The 18,441-nt window shown below is 38.0% G+C and overlaps 1 protein-coding gene across 7 annotated transcripts in view; it reads right to left on the reverse strand.

Moving 5' to 3' along the window:
• Positions 1-10,958: 10,958 nt before the first annotated feature.
• SFSWAP (splicing factor SWAP) overlaps positions 10,959-18,441 on the reverse strand; it is a 54,781-nt gene continuing 47,298 nt past the window's right edge. For all 7 annotated transcript variants that reach the window (XM_009666676.2, XM_009666675.2, XM_009666673.2 and 4 more), the window contains 3 exons: positions 14,683-14,853; positions 13,797-13,869; positions 10,959-11,382 (listed from right to left, as the gene is read on the reverse strand). In XM_009666676.2, coding sequence (XP_009664971.1) covers positions 11,317-11,382; positions 13,797-13,869; positions 14,683-14,853 — 310 coding nt within the window. In that variant the 3' untranslated portion in view covers positions 10,959-11,316. The remainder of the gene's footprint in view (positions 11,383-13,796; positions 13,870-14,682; positions 14,854-18,441) is intronic.

Here is an 18,441-nt window from a genome sequence, read left to right on the forward strand (position 1 = left end):
AGTTTCCATGGGTACTTCTAGACACTGCAATGGCTAATCCTCCAGACAGTCCAATTAAAAAAAAAAAAAGTTAGATTTGGTGATTCAGTGTTTCAATACAAACACTGTTTACAGCATTTTTCCTTGTTATTTCATCAACAGTTGGCAGAATAAAAGAAAAGATCATCTAATCTCATTTGTTGTTCATAGAGCTAACTTCCTCTGCACTTAGTCTGCTGGCTTTTTTGAAAGGAACGTTTTTACATCACAGTGACGGTGTTTCATTTCCTTCATAAAAACAGGTTTTCAGATATCTGTGGTTACAGTCATGCATTTGTATTAGGCTCTCATGTATTGAAAGGTTTAACTCTTACCTCTCCCTTCCCCCTTAAAATAATTTAAGTCCTGTGAATCTTTTGGTTATCAGCACTGGTTTCTCAAAACGGTCCTGCAAGTTATTTGTTCCATCAGTCCCCTGGGAGCACAGCACCACTGCGAAGCAGCAGAATTGCCTGGTCAGCGTAGCCAGCAGAAGGCAAGAACCTGTATAAGATGTCTTGCTGGCAGGACAACAACACACCCCATCCTTTCTTCCCCAGACAGATGGCAGTGCAGTGAGTGGTCCGGTCACCCACTGGCACTTCTTAATGATACCGATTTGGTTTTTAAATAAAGAGTACTTCCCCCAGCAAAGAGCCACTTACATAATGCAGCATAATTTGGCACAAGGGCTGATCATCTGGAATGTTTTTTTTTATAGAGTTCAGCTATGCAGTGAACTGTGAAATACCCCTAAGAAGGTGGAGAATAGCAAATGTGATTGACGCATCATTTTTATTTACTGACAGATCATTCACACTCCAGGCACGCGTAGTATGAAAAACAGGAGGCTTTGGAAGAGTTTTTTTTGTTTGTTTGTTTGTTTGTTTGTTTTAAATAAGTAGCCCATTCTGCAAGACCATGCATTTTACGGGAGGCTCTCCAAACCTCTTCCTCTCCCCACTGCTAATTTCTGGCTAGGCAAAGAGAAATGGCATTGAAAGCTTTTTATAACAGAGAACAAGATTTCCGTTGAACTCAAACTATGCGATACAGATAGAAAAAGTAACTATATTAGAACAAGTAATGGAAAGCTGTTTCTTAAGGTAGCAGTTCATTTGGAAGACAACTGTTGAAAAGCTGCTTTTGTACTGCTGACAATGCCTGAATGAAATCAGTGACTCTTCAGTGACTTGAAAGAAAGCGCAGCTAGATCCTACTTTGCTGGAGCTTTTACTGAGGTGTAAAATTCATTGCTAACAAAAGGCTAAAAGCTGTAAAACTCTGGTCTTGAAAGTTCTACTGTTTAGATGAGGAGAGAGCTAGAAAAATTGGCTTTTGAATGGAATGTGAAGTCCAGAGAGAGAATAGAGGTTTGAGGTACCCATGCCTAGTAACACAAAAATTCAACATGAGGTACTCCTTTAGGCTCACTGATCTGCTGGGCCCAGTAACTGGTTCACAGCTGCTTACTTCTGCCTGAAGAGAATGCCATTACTATTGACACGAGATGAAGACTTTATGAGCCTGGGATAAAGCTGGACCAGTCACAAACGAGTCACTCGCCATCTAGACAGCAGGTACAAAGAGAAAAAAGTGCTTAGAAGTGTGTGAGGACTAGCCATTTTCATCCAGATCTGCAGAAAGCAAGAGACCTTCCCACAAATGGAACAGTACATGACACTGACTGCATGTAGATACTTGGGCATCAACCTTCTCAGGTGTGAAGAGAGTATTTCTCCAAGAGGATCAAATCAATTGAAGGCTGTGCAAATTTGTCACCATCTTCAGACTTCATCAGGTCTTCTTCAGACCTCCAGCTTGGTGGAATGGACGAAGGACACCTTGGAAGCATGACAAATAGCAGCCAGCTGCATTACCTTCAGCCACAGACCAATATGACACTGGTAGCTTCAGACAAAAAGTGGAACAGATCCCCAGGTGGGCACCCTCTACAACACTGATCAGCTGGTTTTAGAAATGCAGTGTACATAAATGTCAACCCAGGGCTTTATTTCAATCTTACGTTAATTGTCTGCCATCATTTAGCTGATGCCTCAGCCAAGTTGTTAACTTCTCAAAATTCAAGTTTTTACAACTCAATTTCACAATTAATTTTTAACAACTCATTTCTCAAATCTGTGAACACTTTAAATCACAGCACTGCTCCCCTTCTTCACTTCCACAAGAAAGAACATCAGTATATCTGAGCCAAACACACGGAGATACAGGACTATGTCTTCTACTGTCAGATACTGATCTTGAATATACAATATTAAAAGAAAAAAATTCAATTCTGGAATAATCTTGAACTGTAGTTGAAACTGGACATTGTCATACTGGGATTCAGTTTTACCTATGGTTTGACTTCCTAAATGAGGCCAACAGCGAGATGTTACACTACATTTGGCTGAACCTGAAGAAATCTCTACATGCCATCTCTGCCACCCATTTGGATCTATTCTTGCAATTTTCAACCCTTGCACAATTTACCCCAAAACATTCTATTCTCTCCTCCCTTGCAGATAGTCCACTGACTGAAGGAGATTTGTCACAACAGAGCCATTATTAAAAGATGAATAGCAGCATTTACTCTATCTCCATGTTCTTAAAGCAGAGAGGCAGAGAATATTATTTCTTTTCAGAATATTTGATATCTTGTGTGAAAGGTGACTCCCCTTGCCATTATTTGGGGCTTGAATAAGACCATCACATTCATGCTTTTCTGCATTGTCACAAGAAAATAACAACAAGTTAGCAAGACACAAAACCTAATTTTCAGTGACATTTCAGCGTGCTTCTGACCATGTGAATTTCAGCACATTGTATGCAGCAAGACAAGGAGTCTCTCTTAAAACTAAAGAGCTGGGAAAACTGAGAACTGCCCTGCCTGATCTTTAGCAGCTAGTCCATAATCAGAGAGATCTTTCACCCACGGACATCCTCAGCTGTTTCCATTTCTGCCTCTCTGTGAGGTGAGGTATGTCACCTACACATACAAAGGAGGAGTAAACTGTTTATTTCTTCAAATAGACACACAGACAATTAAACCAACCCAGACTTATAAAATCAAAAAGAGGAAGCAAGTTCAAGAATTTCAAGGGCCAGTAGCTCAGTCTTTCTGTAAAGCAAGTAATCCAATTGCACACTACCTGCTATCCTGAACTCAATGTAAAGTAGTCATTTTCTTGGGAAGCAAACACAAAATTGCTTCTGCCTGTAAAGATTTGAGTCTTGATTCACTGACAAAGTTGCAATAGCCTTAAAATCCAGCAAATTACCATTGCTGCACTATGAGAACAATAGTTTTTCTAAAACCAGTTATTCTACCCATGCTCAAAAAGCTGTCACACTGTCATCAAAATCATTTGGCTGTCAGAACTGAGAGAATGTCTCTGCCAGTTAAGAAACACTGGACAAATGCCATCAGATTTTCCAGCATAGCTCACTCATTTTTAGAGTATTCTCTGGAATTCCATATAAAATATCATTCTTTGTCCGCTTTGTCTCCCTACCTATAATGCCTTAAAACAGAAAGACCTTTAGAAAAAGACGAAAGATGTGTTTAATTTTTGCCATGTGTGATACCATTAAAATCATTAGCCACTACTGGTTCCAATTGGAGACTATGAACAGCGGGAATTTAACATGTTCTTTCCACAGGATTAATAGATGTATATCTAAGGATGCCTTTGTGGGCAACGATAGCTTGAGACTGTTGACTTTGACCATTTCCTGATTAAAAAGCATCAGACAAGCTAACATTCAACATGCACAAATAGAAGATGCAACTGATGACAACCATTTGGGATGCCTGAGAATTTAAAGCACAGGAAGCTTTTGGCAATAGGATGTGCGAGTACAAGGGACATTTTAATTGGATCACGTTCTAAAAAATTGCCAATGTGCAGCTGGAAGATCTCTCAAATTATATAGCGTATTATTGTATTTTTTAGATGCGTCTTTTATGAAAAGGAAGGAGCTCAGTAAAGGCTACCGTAGTAGCTAGCTTTTTCAAGTCTGTCTTTGAGACAAATTCTATTGCCTATTGTGATAAGACAAAGGGCGTTCACCTTTGGACTCAATACGGCTCTGTAAAGTTACTCTAAGCACACGTGGGACAACACCTAGAATTTGCAGAGCGGATGGGAAAAGTAATTTCCATCTTGATTAAGACAGCCAGTCTTTGAGAATTAGGAAACACAGAATCATTGAATAGTTGAGATTGGAAGAAACCTCTGGAGACTGTCAAGTCCAACTCCCCCTGCTCAAGCAAGGTCACCTGGAGCAGGTTGTCCAGGACTGTGTCCAGTCAGGTTTTGAGCATCTCCAAGGACGGAGACTCCACAGACTCTCTAGGCAACGCTTAGAGGTAGGCAGACAATAGTCAGCCAGCGAGTTGGACTTTAACAGAGAGAGTCAGCGAGGGCAGCTGCTCCCTGTAGGACAGGGAGCCAGGAGCCGAGTGTGGCCACATGGCTGACAGGCCAGGGGCCTCACCAGCCAGAGCCCGGGCCCACAGTACCCAAGTGAGCAGGGCAGGCCCAGGAACGGCAGCAGGGACTAACCAAGGGTCCAGACTGCCAGACAAAGTTTGTGGTGACGAGGCAGGTCTGAGGCCAATCTAGAAAGTCAGTTCATGAGCTGTCATGTTGCATATTCAGGATTAATTGTTGCCAACAGGTTATCAATCTTCATTCAAATTAGAGGTGTTAAATTAATATCTTAGAAGTTTCGAATTCACTGGAAGGTAAAAGTGGATTTGTTATAAATGGTCAGGACTCGCTTTAAGATTATACAAGATCTAGTAGGGTACTTTCCCACCTAAATTGGCCTCATATAATACAGAGCAGTAAAAATTAAGGTGAAATCAAAGACATGCTTTGCATTACATATTCTCAGGAATCCTCTGATAGTACAAACAGAATAACAAAAGGAATACCAAACTAGCTGGCTACCAGAAAGATGGAGAAACCTAATTAGCAAATAAGCAGGTATTAGCTTTCAACCAACTGCTCCAATAAAGCCTTTCCCTTTATATGTAATACTTAATGCAGCTACATTTTTGGTACTGAGAGAATTTGTCTAGAAGCAAAACAAAATATTCAGAAAGCGCTCACAGTTAAATCGCAATAGAAAATAAATTAAACATGGATCTTTCAACTTACGGGATGAGTTTAAGGGAATTTCAAACAGATTGTCATAAATTTGTAGCCAAATTAATTTATTGTATCAAATAAGGATGTTACACCACTGCAATGCTGTATTTCATGCTTTCAGATCACGAGGCAAAAGAAAAATTAGCGAAGAAGCGGATGACTTAGCACATTACTAACCTCAGTCAACAGGCCCTTCACTTCTTTGCTTCATATAATTAGTTGGCGGGTAAGGATAAGAGAAGAGGAGTATATGATAAACTCAACTTAATTGAGTAGAAATTTAATTAAATAGAACTTTGCAATAAAATTCTTCATAGAAGATAATAGGCATTGCTTTAAATCCAAGAAAACATGAATTTGAAATGTTATCACTTGTTGTTCCATTAAAAAAATAGAGAGAATGGTGCTCAGTTATCTCTAATGCAGGAAGTTTAACAAGTGAGAAAGCATATGTTCCAAAATAATTGGTGTCAAACAAAATGTTATGAAGAGTTACAAGTGACAATTGATGTTAAATTATGATCAATGCCAAGAGACTGCAGATATAACTCAGTGGCTGTCAGCTTCCTCATAAAACCAAATAGTTCTGAGCAGAACCCTCATGCCAGTTTGAAGGAAGTTGACCTACAAGTGAAAGTAAGGTCTCTTTACCTGTGTGGGTGTGTGTGTGTGGGGGGGAAGTATATACTGAGATCCCCAAGCAATTCTTTTTTGTTTTATTATAACTCACCAGGTGTCTGAATGGCTAATTATGAAGCTGTTTAATACATTTAATTCATTCAAATTAGAGCACCTTTAGGAGAAGTGAAAGCCATTATAAATCCAGCTCTTAAACTACAAAGAATATACTCAGATGGGTGGATTCAGAAGAGTTGATGAAGCATAAATCATTCCTCAGACTTTCTGCATCGAGAAAGATGTTCTGAAGGAAACTGGTTAGAGGATAGATGGGTAGAAGCACTTCCTACTTACCCAGGATATTTTACTTTCCTTTGACAAAGAAAAGAGGGACAAGCTAAGGCTACAGACTACTTTGGTATAGCAATACCTTTGTTTATCCTATTAGCTCTGTTTCTAAAGTTATCAATTACTGAGAAATCATTTCCATAATGTCTAAAAATAAGCAAGTCTGCCAATGACTTAGCACTTCAAAGCTCAACAAGGTTCTAAGCAATTTTCTCACATCTCAATTGAGCCAACCTCTATAGAGAGGAGAAAGCATACCTCTTGAGCAGCTTCTACTGTCTGCCAGTGGAATTACTTTTTTAAGAGACAGCTACTCTGCACGAACAGAGACAGATGAAACTTTTGTTGTATAAAGTGAAAAATTTTTTTTAATTCACAAAATTATAATCTGGGACTCCCAAGAAAGTAAGGAAAGGCTGGTTAGCATATAATGGAAAACAAATTGCCTTCCAAAGTACTCTGGAAATAATATTCTGAGTCCCTCTGGTTTGTCACATGCATGCAAGGGAAAGTACCCACAGCTAAACAGTTACTCGAATTATTGTATTTGACCAAATCTAAAGTGAAGCAATTTCAGATTACATTCAGTTTCCATAAAAGAGAAAAAAAGGATAAACTAATACCAGTTGCCACCAACTCAGAGCTACACCACAGCCTTCCTCATGAATACTCAAGCCCACTTTCTTCAAACTGTCTCTTGCAAAGTCTGTCTCTTGCAATCTCTATAGTCCCTCTTGTAGCAACCTCGTGTATTTCTCACAGAAGTACAATTCTGGTACCATAGCCAGGTGGTACAGGGCCCCCCTAAGGTGTGTGGCCACATCAAAGCATTGAGCACGTACAGTTCTCAGGGACAGGAGACTGCGTGGCAGACTCAGTCCACATCCCCCTTCCCTGCAGATCTCAGATCTGCTGCCTGCTCCCAGATGCTTAGCAGGGACCTCTACTGGGTCCACAGAGAGGTGTCTTTCAGGGGTTGCACTGAAAATGCATACCTGGGAAGAGGAGAAATTTGAAAATTTTCCACTTTAAAGTTCTTGAGACACTTTCCTGATATGTGGGTGCACGTTCTACTGATATATCAGACACCAGAAATAATGCTGCTTATTATAGCTAAAGCTCCATGCCGTATTTACAGCAGTTACAGCATAGATAATGTCTGGGAAGACTCAGACCACAAGCAGAGTCGATTTCTGAACGGAAATACATGCAGAGGAATTATTGCGGCAAAGCAGTCCAAACACTTATTTAATACAGTGAAAATGTGCATTCTGGTGGGAAAGGACCAGGGGAGAGAGGGAAAGAGGGAGAGGGAGAGGGGGGGGGGGAGAGAGAGAGAGAGAGAGAGAGAGAGAGAGAGAGGGGGGGGGGTGGCAGGAGGAGAGAGAAAAATACCACAGTAAAAAACACTAGTACTTTTTCAATCCTGGAGAATACAACCACCCATGAGAGTGTACTAAATGCAAACAAGCTTCAGTAAACAATAAAGAGTGTATAAAAATGCAGTTTAATCTAAATTTTCCTGGAGCTAAACACTCCATTTCACTTCATACCACAAAGGGGAAAAGGGAAAAAAATATTTTAAGAAGTCATTAAAGCAACAACCTTCTTAAAGAGAAGAAATCCGTAAAGAAGCAGCAAAACAAGCGGCCCAGCCTATTCTATCAGAGCTGGGCTTTTTTCCTGTTACATGACAAACAACTGGCAACCCAGCTGGCAATTATTTAACCACAGTGAGAACTTTTGACTCCTTTTATGAGGAGAAAGATAAAACTGCCATAAATTTAACACTGCACAACAATCTACAACAGCTGTCTACAAGATCTACTTTACGTCCTTTTTTTATCTCTATCTTTAATAGCATTTTCACCAACATTATAGAGAAAACGTTATTTCCTTTACACAGGTCAAAAATTTTTTTTGCTGCTAATACAACAAATCTCACAAGTAACTTTTAAAAGATTTAGGTAAATAGTGGATAATATGGATATATATAACTGATTAGGTGACACTTTTTCATCATAATTTATGAGGCTAATAAAATTTGTCTGCCCAGTATATCGTTTTTGGAATTGCCAGTTCTGCCAGTCATTACTGGCCAAAAATTGAAAATAAATACGATTTAAAAATCATTCTCTCATTCCAGGTGAAAAGTGCCAACAAGTGGCATATCAACTGCAGTTTTGACCACCACGTTACCCAAGATTTGGATAGTATCGAATGGGGGGCAGGGTGTTACGCTTCATTTGAACAAAAAGATTTTTGCACCAGAGTTTTTAATCTGTGTACTACTATGCACTTAACATACCAACTAGTCTGTGAACAATTTTTACCACACGCATTTCTCTAATCTGATCTTTCCATCTGCCCTCTACACAATTTGACAGCGTTAGCAAGTGAGACACTATAATCACAATCTTTCTGTTTACAGACCACAGAGATTTTCCAGGGTCATTAAAACGCCATTCTTTATGGAACCAGAAAATTGCCAGCAAGGCTGTCTTTGAATACACAGACTATTACAAAACCTCGCAGTTCAAGCACGCTTGGGGAAGAATTCACGTGTACGTTTTGCGTAGACGAGGAAACCAGGGCATGCCGTCTCATCTACATACACTGGAAGCACTTTTACAGAAGGTCATTAAGTGTTAGTTAAACTAGATAACATCCAGATGGAATAATAATTTTTGCTTTATTTAAAAGGATAAATCTGTAAAGGCCAATAATAATAATAACCCCTAAAATAAAAAGTAAGCTGCGAAGATATTTTTGAAACTTGCTAAAACTTAAACCTTGAACCAGCACCGTTTAAAATGGATTTCCTTTAAACTTATGAAGGGAGATCCAATTTGACGTGTCCCCTACAATCCTGAGCATGAGGGAATCAGTTCATTTCTAACTGTATATCCAAATACGACTTGTGACATCCTGCTCTAGAGAGGCAAGGAGGCAGTTCTAGAGCTCTCCTGCCTCACTGTAAATCCTGACCAGAGCACGGTTTCCTTAGACTCATGGAACCTGACTTTCTACAAAACTGACCATTCTGCCTTCCTTGTTTATTAGTATGATTAGGATTTCATCTGAGGTTGAAGTACTTGTCTTGTTTCTCAGTGCTATTTTCCTCCACATCCATTAGCACCATCAAGGACGGACAACCAGGGCCTGAGTGGTCTCAGTGTGAAATGGTAAAGTTCTTCAACCAGAGACTACTACATGTGTAAAGACCCTCAAAACAGATACTCAATAAACTTCCAACCTGCCTAAAATGGGTATGTCTCGAGAAACAGATATTTTGTTGTAATAACCATAGTATGCGCTGCCAATCTGGTATTAGTCTGCTTCCCCACCCTCTGGAACAAAACTAGGGAAAACAGCATCCAAACTTCAACACCGAAAAGCTTACATTCAGCTGTGACCATCACGTTTACTTTTCATGAAATTTGAAAGGACCTCAGCATACCAATTTTAGAGAACATATCTCCATTTCAGAATGCCTTGAACGAGATACGTCAAAACTAATGTTAACTGCTTTTTCATAGAAGATCTTAAGATGATGAAATCTGTTTAGTATAATCATAAAGCATTTCTAATATATGTCCTTATACTCAGAAATCAAACCAAGTCTATACCTGTAGGAGAATACAGTATAAAATCCATTCACTCACAATTTCTCCTTCAATAATGAAGGCTGGAACACACTCTTACATCGTAAGACTTATAACCTTAAGTCATTTTTGGGAATAACCATGCTCCCACTATCTTTATATCAGGATCGGTTAAGGTGCCTCAAGTTGTATTTCTGAACAAAGTGGCATCCAAAGATGATCATTCAGTGATTTGATTCAGATATTGGTCTACATATAAGTCGTCTTCTCTTTACTGAGATTTTTCTTTAAACAAAATTCACAAATTCAACTTGACCGTTTTAAAAACATTAGCCCTCACTAAAAAAATGATAAAAATGCAGTGTCCTAAGAGTATCATGAACCTATTACTTAAACGTACTTAATGAGCAGATCAGCCTTCTTTTACCTGCTATAATGTCCATTAGTCTAAACATCCCTCAGGATTTTCTTTTTTTCTGTAGTGTTAACCCCTTTAAACCAGATTCATTTTTAGAAAGTTTATGTGACAGTAAGGAAAGATCACATAAATTCAGCTCTAGCTGAAAGAAGACTGGGAGATTCTTTAATTTTAATCTCATTTTCAGAGATTGCTTTTTCATGCTCACCTTCAAGCTATCTTTCAGAACATTTTCATTAAAAAGAAACAGTCTCACTGTATTACCCAGAATGCATAATAAACCAACCTGCAATTATACCAAGCTCACAAGTTTTCTGAAAAGCGTTTACTGGTATCTGCCAGTAATTCATAAAAGCTAGTTAGTATCTTCCTCAAAAGTATCAAAGATACTTATTTAGAAGAATGCTGGATTTCTTTAAAGTATGCCTGTTGAATAACACAAAAAAACATTTGCCTCTGTAGCTAGCTAGAGAGAACAGGTATATGAAAAAGAGGCTACTGACTACTAGTTACTGAATTCAAAGGATGAAAACCTCAAATGGAGGCTCACAGACCATGCTAAATGATGGACAAAGAAATCATGCCTTTTGCAAAAAACTGTTCACAGCTAACATGCCCAACAAACAAGCATTCTTAGAGATCATTGTGTGCATTAAGGAAGATGAAAAGTGTTTCTCTGCTCAAGCTGCTCCCTCAGGCAGGCTAGAGAGTTGCTATTTTAAAAGGACAAAGAAAAAGAATTTGTAACAGAAGTTAATCAACCAGTCAAAGACTCCACAAGAACTCTGTAGCTAATGAAAGGTGTTTCCTTCTTTATTATTGTGTAATACCTTATCACAGAAACATGATATTTACAAATATACACATATAGACTGATCATAAAATGTTACTGAAGAATTAGTCAAAAAAAATCAATTTACAAAAACCAAAAACTTTCCAAAGAGATTCTGGCTGAAAAAATTCAATGAAATTCCAAGGAGACAGCTCTGTACAGAAAGATAGGTTTTAGCTCCTTAAGTTCTGATCATATTAGATAAGGGAGTTGTGAACCAAGTGAGCTAAGCTCAGCTGTACATTTGAGATGAGGCAGTTTTTTTATATATATATTTTTTTCCCCCAAATAATTTCTTGATGGTCAGTTCACCAGGTCTCAGGAGGCACTAGTTTGTATGTTTTTGGAAGCTGCAAGCATTGCTCTCACTTTGGCCATAAGATCCTGTAGAAAATAAGAGGAAAAATGTCAGACTTCCTTGGGCTTCAAACAGCTGAAGCGTGTGATAGCAAAAACCTGCATAAAACAACTACCTCATGTTCCAGTCACATAGGATACTCAGTCTCATCATTCTCAAATTTTGGCAGCCCCTAATCTAAAAGGCTGAAGTAATTTGGAGGAAGTTCCTATAACTGAAACTAAAATCTGCCTTCACTACACTGCTACAAAGTGTTCTACTTACGTATTTACAGCAATTTCTATGTGTTTTTCTACACAATAAAAAGCATAAATCATCTTAACTGAAACTGAACAAAACTACGGCTTGTCTTCATGACACCCAAAACTATTAAGAACTGAGAAGGTAAAAGTGAGTGAGTGAGAGAGAGAGAGAGAGAGAGAGAGAGAGAGAACACGAACTGGTAACAAGAAAGCAGTAACAATTCTATAAAGGACAGATTTACAAATCTTGTGGTCAAACATTAAATTTCAAAGGTGATTTTAAAGCTGAATCAAAAATTTACAGTGTAGTGGAATTTCCATATATGCCAGAGAGACTGAAACACAAGACTGCTGTAAAATGAAACAGCAGCTCTTGATCATGTCTGAGCATCTAGCGGGAAGAGCATTACAAGAGGAAACGAAATTTCATGTAAATGGCATCTGATAATTAGGCTGCAAAATAAAAAGATCACATAATAAAAAGCGTACATCATTAATGAATTACAAATTACTTAAAACAAATTAAATAGAGATGAATTAAAAGACCTGGTTCTCATAAAGCATTTTTCATCTGAAGTTCTCAAAACACTTCATAAGGGAATTCAGCATCATTATTCCCACTTTATAGATGGGAGGATTCGAATGAGAAAAAGATACGAAAGTTCGCCAAGGTCAACCAGCATATGGACAGCAAAACAATCTTGCGAATAATTAGGTAAATTAGATTTCTTTGCTCCTTCAAAGATAACCAGATGTTAAATTAATCTACACTGAGACACATCTTGCAGATTCCCAAAAGCCTCATTGCTCTTGTTCTACTTTTCGGAAATAGTAACTAAGAACTATGTTTTAATGCGTTTTGGAAGCTGTCCTTCAGGGGCATTTTGAACTGCATTGCAATTCAGTGGCCAGGACTAGTAATTTTTCCTTCTCTACCTGTATTTTGAACAAGTAGACCAATATTAGCTAGCATATGCTATGCCATAAAGAATGTTCAATCCAAGAAACGCATGCAATAACCTTCGTCTGAAAGGTACGTATTTTTAAATGATGGGACATTACTTTACCTCAAAGACTCTGACGTAGTTCATATCTCATTTCTCATACTAGAGGTTTCCTTGCGTTTATTTGGTAGCTTAAGAAATGCTATGGCATTAGAGCTCTGTTTTTTTCTCTCCAGTACTTATGGCTTTTATTGTCCATTTTACTACATATTCCTGTTCTTGGTCTCTCTTCCAAAATGAATTAAAGATAGTGTGTAAGGTACTAGTCTAATAGTATTAATTCCCAACTACCACTGTTTCCCAAGAGAAACTACACCTTGGAATATTATTAACTCACTGAAAGAACCATCAGCTTCTATCCATTGAAAAATATAATATGGAGAGCAATTTTGATTTTGTTTTGTAAATCTTCCAAAGCGTAATTAAGAAACAGCGTTCCTCCTTTAAAACTGATATATAAAATTAAAGGCAAGTTAAAGATACACGGAGAAACTATGAAAACAGTGACACCGGGTAGTCGCTTTTTAAAAATAAATGAAACAATTTTGACAAAGGTTGAATATCTTAACATTAACACTGTGTTAGGGAAACTGAACGCACATAGTTCACTGCACACCATACTGAGGCATATACTTGATACTTGTTCATAGATAATCATGTGGTGATTCACAGCAAACAATATATCAACAAAATCAAAACAACAAAAGTTCACAGATGTAAACAGCAACAAGAGTAAGATAACTGACTTGAAGATACTGCTCGAGGCAAAGCATACTTGCTTTAGTTTACAAGACAACATATTTTTCCCTTTGCCAGCCCTACAAACTTAACCGCTGCCAAGGTGCTTCTCCTTTGTTCTTCCTTCCATGAAAGGAGTTAGAAATACCAGCTGGTAAGACGGGCTCTCAATAATACCTGCTGTTGGTAACTGATGGATTGTTCCAGCATAAGGTGGACTTCATATCTTAACTATGCATTAAACTGAGCTTGACCTTTAGAGGTTTGATGACACTTGAAAAGACAGCAGCTAGAGAAGCAACAAAATTGTTTTTTTTGATAAGCAAATAGATTATGAATGACAATGAGCATGTCTCTACATTGCATGCAAAGCTCGGAACTGTACAAGATATTAAATGGAGAATATGACATGATGGAAATACGTAATTAGGCAAGATGCTCTGAATAGATTTGTACCTGAGTGATTTTACTCTGCACTGAAGATACAATTGCTGAAGAGATCTGGCCATCTTTTTCCTGAGAAACTCCCCTAAAAAAAGAAAATCAGAATTAGAAATTTATAGTACATGCTTTCAAGATTCATTTCACTGACCATCGTAACTCTGGGCTTTATTGTACAAGTCTCATTATTAGACAATAGTTTCTTCATTCAACTGGAAGCCATGGTGAGTCACAGTCGGAAGAGTCGCTCATGCAACTGATTACTTATAGAGAAAATTGAATAGCAGGCTAGGGATTTTCAACAGGGCTGTTCTATATTTAGCAGAAATAATTTAATTATGAATCCCTCAAACCCACTACAATTTCAACCAATCCCTTAAAGTTCCACTTCAAAGAATTACCACATTTAGGGACAGTTACCAATTTCTAACTTAGAGTTCAGCAGTAGAATTTGCAGCACAAGTTTTACTTTAAGACTATGTCAAAATATTTACTCGAAGGAGGACCACAATCTCCTGTTTTCCACATTAAATCATCACATTTTACCTCAAAGGTAACAGAAACGTCTCCGACAAAATTTTTACTTTTTCTTTCCTGTTCAAAATAGTAAGTATAGCATTGGTAATGTTAGAAGTCTTCAAATTTTTGAAATCTGATCGTGAAGTTTCACTGGGTGGTATAAAAACTCCAGCAGATACGTCGTCGTCACTAGACTCTAATGCACACAGTGCTGTCCTCCTAGTGTCTTCTACTTTCAACCCCCTCCATATATATGTAGATATCTATATATAAATATATAAATATATATAGATAATCTCCTCACCACATAAGTTCGGTCAAAAGAAATACTCATGGTCAAGTGATGTCAGCACTGCCATATTGCAGTAAGAAAATGTATTACCTGGAGCGTTCCTGGCTGGATTCCCTACTCTCCACAGGAGAGACACTAGTTGAATGTACAGAATTTTTGTGTGTGGATGGTTTGCCTGGTGACGCAGATGGTGAAGGAGACCTAGCTTTGGATTTGGTACGTGATCTAGACCGCCTCTTCTTTTTCTTTTCATGGGGACTTCTGTGAGAAGGAAATAATTTATTGAAGGAGATTTAAAGCAGTTTTAAACTAGCTGTGCGGAAGCTACTTTTGACACTTCTAAATGTAGCCCTCTTCCACACGATACTTCTCACACACTGAGCAAGCATTAGAATCTTACTACAAACTGCACTTCCACGGTCAAGCAAAATAGTCTCTCAGCAGCCCCTTCTTAAATCACATTAGATTTGGCAATACTAGTACTCGAGCTTCTCACCTGAAATATTGCTTTATAGATAACACACAAATTACTATGCAGTATTTGATGGTTTAAGGGAAGACAGAGAAAAGTCATTGGAGACCTGCAGAATAACTTTGCAAGAGGAAAGTTCCTCCTGAACAATATCAGAGAGTTAGCTTATTATGAAATGCATAGTTTACACTTACATTATATACACGAAAATGTAATAGTTTATATATGCTTTATAATATTCATAGACCATAAGTGAACAAACCATGGAACATACGTGCAAAATTAAACTATAAGAGAATTCGACTAGAAATACACCAACGATTGAACTATTAGCATCTTTATATCTAGCTATGAATTGATGTTCTTATGATTTACATACCAGTATTGACTTTACTGTAATTAGAATCACCTAACTTTTAGGCCAAATATCTCATTGTGGGAAAATCTCTCTAGCATGCAGTCTAGTGCACTTTCCATTTTTAAAGCTCAAAGGAAAACAAGCTCAGTTCACCAAAAAACTGATCAAGTTTTGCTAGAGCTCTACTCAGAAGAGTAGGTTGTTGAGACTTCTAGAACATCTTAAAACACCATAAAACTTCAAGTCATATTTTAAGTATCACGTTATTAGCTCCTTTATTTTGATTTTCATGGGAAATGTGCTACTTTAAAAAGCAGTTATGTTACAACATAGTGAATTTGCATATAAACAGCGTACACCTCTGATGCTTAGAATTTATCATATGAAAAATTTGAATATGTAAAAGTTGAATATTCAAGAAGTAAAACTGCAAAAATCACAAAATGGATGAGGGTGGAAGGGACCTCTGGAGAACATCTAGTCCAACCCCTCAGCTCAAGTACGGTCATCTAGAGTACATTGCACAGGATCGCGTCCAGGCAGGTTTTGAATACCTCCAGCAAAGGAGACTCCACCACCTCTCTGGGCAGCCTGTTCCAGTGTTCACCACCCTCACAGTAAAGAAGTGTTTTCTTGTGTTCAAGTGGAATTTGCTGTGTTCCTGTTCGTGCTTGTTGCCTCTTGTTCTGTCACTGGGTACTACTGAGAAGATTCTAGCCCTGTCTTCTTTATCCCATCGTATATTTACAAACACTGATAAAAACACATCCGAGCCTTCTCTTCTCCAGGCTAAACAGTCCCAGCTCTCAGCCTCTGCTGTCCCTTAATCAAGGGACGTCCCAGTCCCTTAATCATCTTTGTGGCCCTTTGCCGGGCTCACTCCAGTAAATTCATGTCTGTCCTGTACTGGGAAGCCCAGAATTGGACACAGCGCTCCAGTGTGGCTGCACCAGTGCTGAGTTGAGGGGAAGGATCACATCCCTCGACCTGCTAGCAATGTGCTTCCTAATGCAGCCCACGATACCAATGGCCGCCTTTGTCACAAAGGCAAAGCGGCTCCCCCTCACTTGATTCACATTAGACTCCCTTTTAAAGTGACTACAACGGCAACTGAAGGACAGGATAAGCAAATGGAAAAAAAAAAAAAAAAAAGAGTTGTTATATTTATTCTGAAGAACACCTTATTCTGCAAGCAGCATGCCAGTAATTCACAGATATGACAAAGTAAAAGGTGGCTTCCAAGTTCCTACATTTTTTTTTCTTCTGGAAGTATACCTAAAAGTTTTCAAGCAGTTCTAGCTATTTGGCATTACCACTGACAACTTGCTTGGGACATTAATCTGATTAAAACACTGCACTAAATTAATTTTAGGGTCCTTTCCAGTCCTCTGACAGTACTGGATTTTCAAGGTTTCCTATTTCTTAGCATAACCACAGTTAATAAACACTCAGCTGACTGCTGCCACACAAAATTCAAATCTGCTCTCAGGCAAAATATACACTACTCGCTCACAGAAAGCCTGAGTAAACTAGATTATAGACAGAGTTCGAACCCAAAGCTTGCTTCCACTACAGCATTGTGGAAAATGGACTCCACAACTGAAGATCATGAAAACGGTCCATGACAGCATCTAGATCTTTACTTGAAAGATCAGTCAGTCAGTCCTAAGAGGACTAAAACAGTAGGTTTTCTACCATCAGAGCTGCAATATATCCCCACCCATGTTCAACTCTAGGACTATTTCTTCAGTCTACATTTTCTGCATTTACTGCCATATTTTATCGTGCACTCTTCTGCTTTCTGTTAGAGGCTTAGCAGAATTTTCCAATTTCTATTTATATAAACAACATCGTTTAAAGAAGAACCTAGACTGTATCACAATAATCCATTAAAAGTCATTTATAACTTAAATTGCTGAACAGTCAAGTAGCAGACATACCAATACTCCTCACTGGAAAAACAACACAGGGCTATAAGTAAATTCTTGTCTTCATAGGAGAAAAAGCATTTTAAGCTTCTGAATATTGAATCTTTTCTCCTTAACCAAACTTGCAAGGTGAACTCTACAGAAGCCTTTACTATCTCGAGCTGGTGAACACAAAAAATCCCCAAAGTTCAAGTATGCGGATGAAGCTCTCAATTATACACAATACATCAACTAGTTAGAGGTTGACAGAGATTGCAAGTTATCTTTAAAAAAAAAAAAAAAAAAAAGAGTATTTTTAAAATCATACAGGTGGAAATGAGCTCTTTGCTTCTTACTCCACATGACATATGAAGAAGCATGTTAAAGACTAAATCTTCACAGATGAGAAAAAAATTTCTGTATGCTTAGTTTAAAAACCTCAATGTTTTCAGTTACATACACACAGTATATGCACATGTATGTGCGTGAACAATTTTCACTTCCTTTCACGTGGAAATTAGAGGTGCAAATTATAAAGCTTTTGGGCACACACTTTGCAAATGTTTTACTCCTGCAATTGGTGAGCTGAAATAACGCTTGTTACACCATTTTGATGGTAATAGACTCAGAAAGACTATATGCAAATTGTGCACTCAAAAAAGGCACCTCTTGTTTCATACTTTGCGTTCCACTCATACAGTAAAACGATTGCTGAATGTAAAGCATACCGATTGCTAAACTAGAGCTTCCCCTTTTTGTGAAGATATGATGCATTCTCAAACAACTTTCAAACGCCAATAAGAATAACCTAGTACCACTATATGGCCTCTGCATAGCAGCCATATAGCTTGCACAATCAAAGCTAGACAAAATGACCCAACAAGAAGGAATCTTTGAAGCTCAGATAAAATATGAGCTCTCAGAGCTAGGAAATAGCAGTATATGTAAGGTACACGGATCTGGTTGTACACTTACTGTTCAAGCATATTCAAAAATGTGAGGAGAAGAATTAGTGCTTCTATTGTTTTTTCCAAAGGTGTTAAAAAAAGTATCACTTATGATTTATAAAGCTTCAGATCAAAAACTGAAGATTTACCTAGGCAGTATATAAA

This window comes from Struthio camelus, chromosome 17 (genome assembly GCF_040807025.1).
Source record: "Struthio camelus isolate bStrCam1 chromosome 17, bStrCam1.hap1, whole genome shotgun sequence".
NCBI lineage: Eukaryota > Metazoa > Chordata > Aves > Struthioniformes > Struthionidae > Struthio > Struthio camelus.